We start from the raw sequence: 11,827 nt of genomic DNA, 5'->3' as shown, positions 1-11,827 counted from the left end.
ATAATAATAATAATAATAATAATAATAATAATAATAATAATAATAATAACAATAATAATGATGATGATGATGATGATGATGATGATGATGATGATGATGATGATGATCATCATCATCATCATCATCATCATCATCATCATCATCATCATCACATCATCATAATATGTAGTAGTAGTAGTAGTAGTAGTAGTAGTAGTAGTAGTAGTAGTAGTAGTAGTAGTAGTAGTAAAAGTAGTAGTAGTAGTAGTAGTAGTAGTAGTAGTAGTAGTAGTAGTAGTAGTAGTGGTGTGTAGCTTTGTGGTCCAGGGTTCGAGTCCCGATCTGAGCGGCGCGTTGTTGAGTCCTTGGATAGGTACTTTAGTCCTATTCTCTCACCATACCCAGGTGTAAAATGAGTACCTGGCCTTTAACAGCGTTGTCTCTGTCTAGAAAAAATAATATTGCCTAGCAGGCGTCATGTTTCCTTCTACACGTAAATTGTTGCTGTTGGATATGGATCTCTTGTAAAGCGCTTTGAGCCTTTGAGCACGTTTAGTGGATGTTGCTCTACATATAAAAAGTTCAAGTTTTTTTGTGTGGCCTAGTATTTGTATTAGTACCAGAATGGATTCGAGTACATTCCCAGGATAGCCCTCTGGAGGATCCATCTCTTTATTCTGCAGCGGACCTCCCCCGGGGAATTAGAAGAAGGAGTCGCCAGCTGGGGGAGGAGTTTGGGGAGAGAGATGAAAGCTAGTGGATGGTCTTGTGGACAGATGACAAAAATGGTCTCCAACCGAGAAAGATGGCGTTCTAACGTGTCAGCCTTACCTATGTGCTGATCAAGCACCAAGATGATAAGGAAAGGTAAGTAGTAGTAGTAGTAGTAGTAGTAGTAGTAGTAGTAGTAGTAGTAGTAGTAGTAGTAGTAGTAGTAGTAGTAGTAGTAGTAGTAGTAGTAGTAGTAGTAGTAGTAGTAATCTTACTATAATAATGTTAATTAGATTGTGTTTAGCGGATATTAAATAAGTGTGAAGAAGTTTTAGTTTCATGACTATAGCTATCTGTAAAGATGAGGTGATAGCAGATCAAATAACCAACATCATTGACGCTTGTTACAAAATGAGACAGGTTACCACTGATCCATCTACACACCAACAACAACAACATCACACACATACATACACACATAAACACACACACACACACACACACACACACACACAATAATTATGAACACGAGCATACAGAGAGAGAGAGAGAGAGAGAGAGAGAGAGAGAGAGAGAGAGAGAGAGAGAGAGAGAGAGAGAGAGAGAGAGAGAGATGTACCATTTAAATGATTTACAATATTATCTATTTAATTTACAATTTATTTGAGGACTTTTTAAAGTCCATGATATTATTGACGAAACTAATAAAAATCAGCTTTGGTTGCTTTGGCCTGACCTCCACGTCACTAACAGGAAGTTTACAGTCATTTGATAAAAATAGCATACAGTAACCTGAAGTAACCCCAGACAACCCATGTAAATGAAAGTGGTCAAAGTTGGTAGACTTGTGAATTTAAATTTGTAACATTTCCTTTTCGGTCTCTTTAAAACTACCGCATTTAATTGAATCTTCATTCATCAAATTCACATTGTTCAACGTTTAACTGAAACAGCATTCTCATTATGATCTTACTGTGTTGAGTCTGGAGTCGGAGTGACTGAGTGGATAATTTTAGAACACTTGGGGTAGGGGAAATCCTGTTTTGAATTGACGTGTTTTTGATTGCGTGAGATATTATTCCTGGCATTTGACGCTGGCACTGGTATACATTGATCCATAGTTACAACTTACTATCAAAATGGATTCAAGTAATTCACTTGAATCAACTGACATTCTGGACATGCTGTTTGACGAATGTGGAATATTGAAAACAGACATGGTAAAGTTCAATGAATCCAACGAAAGTGGGAATGTACAAAAATCGGGTAGTGATCATTCAAACACATTTTATGATGCTGATGTTGATGGAATCTCAAACGTCAACTTTGTAAGTATATTGTTATGTTTTCGTTACACTTAACTCAAGGTCAAGACACAGATCATCAACTTCTTGATATTTTCGTTAGTCGTCATCATTTTGCAAATCTAGATTCTATATTGTTAATCACTCCTAGTAAAATAAAAACCCCATTTCCTCATCTAATGTCCACTTCAAATAAACTATTTTAATTCTATCATTTAAAACGAGACTTCTATTCTTAGCAGGCTAATTTTGCAGGACATTCTTTTTAAGCAGTGTCTACGTACATGGTAACCGGGCACTTAGCCTCAGGATCTACGTACACGGTAGCTACGGTAACTAGTTTGCCGCTACAATACAAGCAATAGATGGACCTCACTCTGTATGTGTGTGTATGTATGTGTGTGTCTGTGTGTGTGTGTGTGCGTGTGTTATTTTAAAAAATTAAACAATACAATTTAAACCCATTAAAGGCGAGAGTCAGGGTTACCGTGTATAAATGTTACCGTGTACGTAGATCCTGAGGCTAGATGCCCGGTTATTAACGAAAATAATGATACCAAAATATCTGCGATTTCCTCTTTATAACGAAGTTATGCATCTTTATATTGAACCCCCCTAAAACTTTTAGTAAAAGCGAACGGCAATTTCCAGTCACAACTCTTTCTTATGGACGAGTTGGGTCACAATTTGACTCCCACTGCTGCTGCTCACTAAATTGCACAAAGTTTCCGTTCTTTTTCACAGTGGACATCATATTTTAAGTAATGTTATATGATAACATTTATATATGCCTGGTCAAGCTAGAAAGATAGAAAAATAATTAGTGACATGCTATCAGAAAAAAAAAGCAAATTAAAGTATTTTCTCTGTTAATACGTTGCAATACAATTCGTGTACAACGTCCTCGGATCGATGTGTATGTATATATGCAGGTCTGACATCTGAATGCACTTATGGGCCTAGTTTAACATTATTGTAATAGACAATATTTAGCATCATTTTTTGAGATTTCCATGACAACAATGAGCCCATAAGAAATTGGGTTATAAGACCTGCAAATAAGTGCATGTTGCCCCGGATGTAATGAGAGATCGGCTACAACATCACTTCATCCACATCAGGAAATTTATAAAAGCTGTGGCTATTCAGACTCGAGTCTGAATAATCTCCCATGGCTATTCGTACTCAAATTCCATTGCACATGTGCAATCAATAGATTATTAGGACTAAATAGTCTCCCGTGGCATTCATTTGAAACTGTTAATTTTTTACATTTTCATTTAGTGTCCATACATTTACTTTTTTATTCATTTTGATATTCATTTCTCTTTTGACTATGTCTGTTAAATTTTTTTTTTGTTTTTTTTTTTCAGGGCGATTTTGATCTCACAGACAATCTTTTTGAAACTCTGCTAAATCAAGCAGAGCCAAATTCGTTCCTTGAAGAGGAAGCTTCATCAAAACTTAACAATTCATTTCACACAGATCACACCTACATTGCCCACAAATCTCCTAGCCAACACAGTGATAGCGGAATATCTATTGTCTCAGATGATTCTTCTAATGGGATCTCAGCACAAAACATGACAGATGATCAACTTGAAAAAATGTACTCTCAGAAATATCATTCTTGTAACTCTAATTTAACCACATCTCCTACTTCTGATTCTCACGTCTTTGATCTGATGGGCTTGGATGATGGAAGTGAAATCATCAATGGTTGCAATGAATCAGAAAGTATGGTAACTGGGACATCTATTGGAGATGAGTACGATATGGATGATTATGAAATGTCACCTGGCTTAAACGATGATGAATTTTCTATTGATTTTGGTAAGTTTAACAAATTAGGAGTAAAGTATCTACTTTGCCTAAGATCTAAAAAGTTGTAAAGTTAGCAATTGTGCATTTTGTAAAAGGCATAAAGAACATTATAACATTATTAGTCAAATATATGAATGAGTGACCACTTTCTGATATGTCTTGAGTAAACTGATGCCTGAAATTTAATTTCAAGCTTAACATATACAATTCAGCTAAAATAAGTATCCTCAATAAGGAGATTGACCTCTATTTCAAAAACTTAAAATACAAAAGCGAAACAAAACCTATATCTCAATTCTGATCAATTTGACTTTAAACTCATATTTTCCCATCAAGTTCATTCCACTACGATACCAGATTGACACATTAGGTCACATATATAATCTTGCTTAAAGTATAGTATGGAAATTAAACCTATCTTTGTTTAACGATGGAATGCACTCTTACAATTCATAGACAAAAAGCCTTAACACAAAGTTATCACTCTTTAGCGAATTGTTGCTATCACTAGCGGGTCATGTACATTTTGAATGATATATTCACTAACAGTAGATTAACAAGACACTTAATCATGATTGCTGAATTTTCTTTTGTTTTCAGACACTTCAGACCTGATGGAATTTCCTCCAAGTTTATATACCAAGGGGACACAATCTATTCTACTTGTCGATGGCTCCAGTAAAAAAATTATTCCTGTGAAGAAAAACAGTAAAGATGACAACTCTTTGCCATTTACAATCAAGGATGTAGACCCACGTGTAACTAGCACAACAGATGTAAGTTAATTTTCCTTTTATTATTCCTTTAATCATGGCATTTACTATGCATGGTGATTCTGTCCCCCTTTTTACACCATTTATCCATTGCCAGTGTAAACTGATTAAAACATTTCTCATATCACTTATATTAACAAGACTTTCCTTTCATATGTGTGGCCCTTTTAATAAGATTATGTCTCCTTTCAAATTAAGGCAGTGAATCACGAAAGTTATCGGAAGCAGTGGGTATGAAAACTGGGTGGTCACAGATCATTAAGTACTCTACTACTGCTATTCCTGTTCTTGCAGCTGCAGCTACTACTACTTTAACTACTACTACTTTAACTACAACTACTACTACTACTACTACTACTACTACTACTACTACTACTACTACTACTACTACTACTTCTATTATTACTACTATCCTTTTTACTGTTATTACAGCTGCTGCTTCTGCTACAACCATCACTACTTCTTTCACTCTAACTTTTGTTTAATATTTATATTTTCATTAGGTATAGTAGCATCAACTTTTTATCTTAACAAGTAATACTTCCAATCATATAAAGATCCACGTAAGGACAGCCATAGCTGAGACCTATTGCAACATGATTTTATTCAAGTTAATGTTGTTTATGCTAATGATCTTTTAATTTTGTTATTTTCAGTTCCCTGAATTGCGTTTAACAGATGAGGAAAAGGATCTTTTAAATAAAGAGGGTGTTACACTGCCAACTCACCTTCCCCTGACAAGGGAGGAAGAAAGAGTCTTGAAGTCTGTCAGAAGGAAGATAAGAAACAAGGTATACATTACATATCAAAATATCATGAATTATATTATATCCAACATTAAGCAAGGGTATGACATGTCGATACAATGCTCTTGGAGACAAGAACACTTACTATTACTAGCACTCAATTTAAAGATGGTTAGGGAAGGTGGTGAATTATTTGGAATTGGAAAATGATTAGGTAATAAACTTTTCCAAAACAATATATTATAGCAATGAGTTTTCAGTCATCACAAAATGAGAATAAATTCTGTTAGGCTTTTTCGCAAATTTTTAGACTACTTACTTTATTCTCGTTTTGATCTTTTAAAAATTTATGTTAATTAAATCAAGTTGATCTCAAATTATGTCGAATACTGAAAGAAAATATTACCAATTTAGGTATCTGCAAAAGAAAGCCGGAAAAGGAAGCAGACATATGTGGATGGTTTGGAGCAGAGAGTAAAGATGTGTACAGCTGAGAATCGAGAATTACAGAAAAAAGTCAATAATTTGGAGAAACAGAATGTGTGAGTATTTTTTTCAAATGAAAATGAATATTTAAAAAAGAAAAAAAAAACGCCAACAATTTCCTTTACTCTCTCTTCCTATTAGACCTAATTTCTGCAAATACGTCACAGTGATTGATAACAATTCTTATTCCTTTCTGTTACCATTAACGGGTGTTTGCCAATTAAAAAAAAAAATTGTTTTTCTTTATTTTGTTTTTTTTGTTTTTTTTTGTTTGGACCGTCAGACAAATATAAAATCCACTTAGGCTAGTTTCAATTTCTTGCTATCCGTTGGATTCACTGCTGGGTGGACAGGGGGTGTGGGGGGGGGGGTGTCAAAAAATAAATCTTGACTGCACCCGTGATTGATCTTGGTCCCTTTGTGTGTGAAGTGAGTGCTGTATTAACTGAGCTATTTATGCATTATACGCTTCTTGAATTATGCAAAATGTTTATACATTTAATTAGAGGGGAAATATTTTATAAGTAGCCTGTTATGATGATCTAATCTAAGATACGGCAAGGAACCCAAACATAGAAATTTTGTCGCATTGACATTTATACATTTCAGGGATATGGCCAAATTTAAGGATATTTGAGTCTGTGAAGGATATTTCATTCAAATTTTACAATCAATTTCAGGACTCTAATCAGCCAGTTGAAGCGTCTCCAGTCTCTTGTTGGCAAATCAAAGGTGTCAGCACATGCGTCAACTTGTGTCATGGTAAATCTCATTTTCTGGTCTATTAGAGTTATGTAGATTAATATTTATGTTATTTTTGAAAAATTAAATAACATCATAAAGTAGATATAATTACTTACAAAAAAGGGTTGAATGAATAGGATCAAGTGGTGATGGCTTTTAAAAAATTATTTACACATAAATGTGTGTATCTTAATTTATAAACACTGATACCATGATTCAATTCTCTCTCTCTCTCTCTCTCTCTCTCTCTCTCTCTCTCTCTCTCTTTCTCTCTCTCTCTCTCTCTCTCTCTCTCTCTCTCTCTCTTTCTCTTTCTCCCTCCTTATCTCTCTCTCTCTCTCTCTCTCTCTCTGTCTCTCTCTCTCTCTTTCTCTCTCTTTCTCCCTCTCTCTCTCTCTCTCTCTTTTAAAAAAAAATTCTCTCTCACGACTACATGGTTGATACTAAGTAAGTTAATATCAAATTAAAAATTATTGAAATGAATTATTGTGATGATTCTGTGAAAATATATATTCGAAACATTATCTTTATCATTATTTTGAGATATTTTGACAGCTGTACTTACTAATGGAATTATTGCTTCCATTCCAGGTACTGCTGCTGTCCTTTGCCCTTCTGGTCATCCCGACCTTTAACCCATTTGATTCCTCCAATGACAATCACAGTCCTGTTTCCATGCCCGGCAACTCAGTCAGAGGTAAACAATACTTTTTATTAACCATTTAAGTTATCATGATTTAAAAAAATTTTCTCTGAAAAAGTTAAAGTATATTTTAAAATCTAAGAAATACTAGTTACATTTTTGCTGATTTCAGCAATCATCTCAATGTTTTTATGTTGGAGTGATCTTAACATTGAAAATTCGTAATTCTAAATAATAAAATTTGAGTTTAATTTTACGTTTTGTTTGAAAATAACTGCATTTTGTTACTAAAACTGCAAAAGATGAGGGGGTCCCGATAGCTCACTTACGTCACAAGCAAAAATGGGACCGGATGACTGTTTTTTTGATTGTTTTTTTTCTGTCCACCCAGCAGTGATTGGAAAGCTGGGCCTGTTAGATCTGGTGGAATTACTCTCCAGTAAACTAGAGTCTTTTCCTGATAGTAGCAGCCAATTGCTATTGTCCGTTTCATGCCATAGAAACCGGGATAAAATCCAGCTCTATGGGTCTGATGGCTCTGAAGGACTACTTTACATATTTCAAAAGATGTCAATTTTGTAATTCTGACCATTAAATTCAATTCTCATCATCTGGTGCATCCTGACATGATGCCATATTAAAGGGTGGATCACATTTTGACCAGTTAACTACCATGCTCTGGAAAGACGTGATTTCAAAATTTGGTTAGAAAACTCATCCTTCACATATCAATCAATTTAAATGACCTTATTTTCGCAAAAACTCTCAAACATGGGACTTCACAAAGGTTAAAAAATATAGATTTCAGGTTTGAGCATACTATTATGATTTGTTTTTTTTGGGGGGAATAATGACCAAGTGATTGAATCCAAAGCTGTGCCACACAGTAAGGTCCCCATTTGCAAATCAAAAAAGAGCAGAACTTCGATACAATCGAATAATACACCTGCTTTTATTCCATGTTTCAATGAATTCTTGTTATTGGAGTTACTTACAAATTGTGTAATAATTACCTGTTATTTAGAGGTATACCGTTTTAACTGAACATAACATTTTTTTGGTGATTTACTGCTCAGAAAGGAAATACAAATATCTCTACACTTATAGAGAAGTTTAATATCTTCATACAACATTATTTGGCTTTCATATTTAGCACTATTCAATTGCTAGATTCTAGACATCTGCCCTTTTTTTGTTTTTCTATTGAAATTATTTTGGATTGACACTTATGATATACATTATCTCCCCTTTTCATTTTCAGGCAAAGCAAGAAGTTTGCTGAACATGGAAAATACAAATGAAATACAAGATATGGACGACGATCCATATGGTGTCACAAGCCGACCTGTTGCTCCTTGGAATCAGGTGCCAATGTCTATGTCTGCTGCTGTTATTGACACCCCAGATGAGGGCATTCAGTCAGATGTCAAGGTCAAGAAGATGGTTACAGATCAAGATATCCAAGTCAAAACTGAGTTTGTGGCCAATGATTTGAGGGATGACAAGAGTGAGTTGAATTTTGCCCCAGAAAATGTTCTTGGAAATGAATCAAATGCCACAGAGGATAATCCACGTTTTTTAGAAGTTCATAAAGTTGATGAAAAACAAGAAGTGTGAGAGCGGAGTGTGTTTTGCTTTATGGGCAGAAATTGTCTTTATGGACTCGTGAACCATTTCTTAACCTCTTGATGATGCTGGAAAGCTGAAATGTGATTGGTTTCGTATATTAAGATTGAGAAAAGACTGTGTCGATTGTGCTGACAATAAACGTTAATGCTACAGCTTTCGTCTAGTGTGATTCCAGTTCATACCACAAATCTTAATTTGCTCCCTCACAAAGTATTGCATTTTAGTGTGGTGATGACGAATTTGACTTAGTTCAAACAGCATCGTGTTGCCATGTGAACAAAGTTTGAGCTGTTCTCGACATCTGGATCTCATTTAAAAAATAGATCTTAAGTGTTGCTCTTTGAGCTAGACTGGCTTACAAGGAAGATGAGAACAAAGATTGTTATCATTCTAAATGTGTCATAATCCAGAATAAAATATATCTCATTAGATCTTTGGTCATGTAGGATTATTAATTTTCCATTTGGGGATAGGTTAGGGATTATCTCTTGACTACTTGCCTAGAGATCGAGAACCATAAGTATTTGGTCTCAGTGATCATTAAGTATAAGTGCTGAATAACACGTTCAGTTATGAAGGATATACAACAATACTAAAAGAATATATATCAAATACTTCAGTGTCCACTAGTATTAAATATATCTTATTTCAGTGGAGAAAAAAAAGGTTTTTAATTCAGTTCATTGACTTGTTCCATCCTCTCAAAGTTGAATGAATGAATTTGTTCATTGTACATGATCAGTGTCATCAATACATATATACATCGGATACAAAACGGTGTAAAATTATTATTTTGCTCAATTTAAAATGACTTATTTTAAGACAAATCAAATGAAGTTCTCCATTCATTAATGCCTGACTGTTTTTTTTTTTTGTTTGGTTACAAACAAGGCGAATACGGATTGACTTCCGGATCAATTCTAGTTGTAAATGGCATAAGAGTGAATTCTAATGGGAACTCAGTGATTTGTTTCTTAAAGTGTTTGTAGACTAACCCATTAGTCAAAAAGGATTCCATTTTTTCTCCCTCATTGGACATAACTTTGATTCCCTTCAGCCCCCCACCCCCATTTTCAAAAACAATTTTTGTGGGAGTTAAGAATCTGGTTTAAGTATGTAAAAGTATTTTGTATTCTGACCAGTATTTATGACGACTTCAAACTGAACTTAATACGTATTCTAATAATTTGTAAGCAATAGTTTTCTCTTTAAAAGGATTGAAACCATCCATTCAGTATATCAGATATTGCATGCTTGTTCAAATTCTACAGTACAAGCACATTTTTTGTATTTTTGAAATCCACCATTTAGGTAAGAAATGGATACGTATTCTGCTTGTCTTGCCCAGGATTTCAGACACAATATATCATATATCCTTATCGTGGATTCATTATATATTGAAAACATCAAAGTGACAAATTAAGGAGTAGGCACTGGTGTAAAATAAAGTTCTGAAAAAGTGTATAAAACATTGCCAGTCTAAACAGAACAAAAACCAACCAAAAAAACAACCTTTAAGAATCAGCCTGCCTCGACTGGGGATTTAATCTCAGACCTCCTCAGTAACCTCTGTTGTGTGATGGTAACACGTCTGACTGGTAATCAGGAGGTCTCAGGTTTGATCTTCAGTCAAGGCAGGCTGATTTTTTTGGGATGTTTTTTATTTCTTGTATTTTTCTCTCTGCTTTGACTGGCACTGTTCCACACATTTTTTCAGATCTTTATCTATTCATTATATAACAGTTGATAACATAGTTTATATAGACTATCTAGGCATAAAAGGGTTGGAATCTCAAAACACACAGTCAATACAGATTTGAAGGTTCTTGAATTTCAATGACCTCTCTATTAGTTTGAATATTACCCCACTGCTGCCGCCGAACACGATTCGAACCTACAAATACTCCAAGAGTAAATCTTGCTGTCACACAGTATACCATGTCATTGTTGCAATCATGCGTTATTGTTTTTTTTTTTTTTTTCTGTTTGCTTTTATTTTTTTAAATTTTTTTTGAGTAAATAAAATGTGTGACTCAACTTGTTGATATTATGTAATGATTAATTCATATCTCTCTTTTCTCTCTCTCTCTCTCTCTCTCTCTCTCTCTCTCTCTCTCTCTCTCTCTCTCTCTCTCTTTCTCTATCTCTCCCCTCCACTCTCTCTCTTCTCTCTCTCTCTCTCTCTCTCTCTCTCTCTCTCTCTCTCTCTCTCTCTCTCTCTCTTACACGCACACATATACTATCATTTGTCATGTATGTATTTTTACTGATATGGTATCAAAATTAGCAATTATGATTTTAAAGGTATTTGATCTTGATGTGTAAGAATTTACATACAATTTTGATGCGTTGCTGTTCTTGTTGCAGTGGTAAACACTCCCTCCCCCCTGGTTTCATTCTCTTTTTTTTCTTTGTTCAAATTTTCAATACTCTTAAAAACAAATGAAATATTTTGATAATAGTTCATTATTCTTTAACCTGAAAATCCGATTTGTTGTCTGGTTTGATAATTTCAGACACAAAAACTCGATTTTAACTCGATATCGAAATGCTATAATTCATCATAGACTTTAATGATATCTAATTTTACAATAAAACTGCCATATCATTAGATCAGTATTCTTAAAACTTATTTATTTTTTTTGGGGGGGGGGGGGGGTTATTACAACAATTCTATAAAGTAAAATGTTTAAACTACAATTTTAAAAAATTGTTATGAGACGTAATTTCTGTGCAATGGAATGGAAAAATAATCAAACCCTCTTAATTTACAAATCATGTTCATCATAATTCCTAAAAAAAACCACCATACCATCGGTGTGTTGTGTCACTCCGTTGGATGTAATCAATTTTTAAAAAATTGTATTAAGTTTCTTTTGTATTGATATTAATTTTGTAATTGAATTTTACATAACAATGTGTTGAATGGCTGTTGGAGCAAATTCCTTCATTGTGAATTTATTAAAGTTTTCTTTAAAAAAGAACAAA

General features: G+C 34.2%; 1 protein-coding gene across 1 annotated transcript; it reads left to right on the top strand.

Annotated features, from left to right (window-relative positions):
- The first annotated feature begins 1,452 nt into the window (after positions 1-1,452).
- LOC144965287 (uncharacterized) lies at positions 1,453-11,827 on the top strand. Its single transcript, XM_078900479.1, has 8 exons — positions 1,453-2,018; positions 3,368-3,827; positions 4,419-4,594; positions 5,248-5,382; positions 5,752-5,879; positions 6,504-6,585; positions 7,159-7,264; positions 8,472-11,827. Exons 1-8 carry the CDS (start codon positions 1,830-1,832, stop codon positions 8,825-8,827), a joined length of 1,632 nt encoding a protein of 543 aa, XP_078756605.1. The 5' UTR covers positions 1,453-1,829; the 3' UTR covers positions 8,828-11,827.

The sequence above is a fragment of the Berghia stephanieae genome, chromosome 2 (assembly GCF_034508935.2).
Source record: "Berghia stephanieae isolate SIO BIC M18660-M18661 chromosome 2, UCSD_Bste_1.3, whole genome shotgun sequence".
In the NCBI taxonomy this organism is placed as follows: domain Eukaryota; kingdom Metazoa; phylum Mollusca; class Gastropoda; order Nudibranchia; family Aeolidiidae; genus Berghia; species Berghia stephanieae.
The sequence above is the reverse complement of the archived record's forward strand: the minus strand, read 5'-3'. Positions and strand labels throughout refer to the sequence as shown.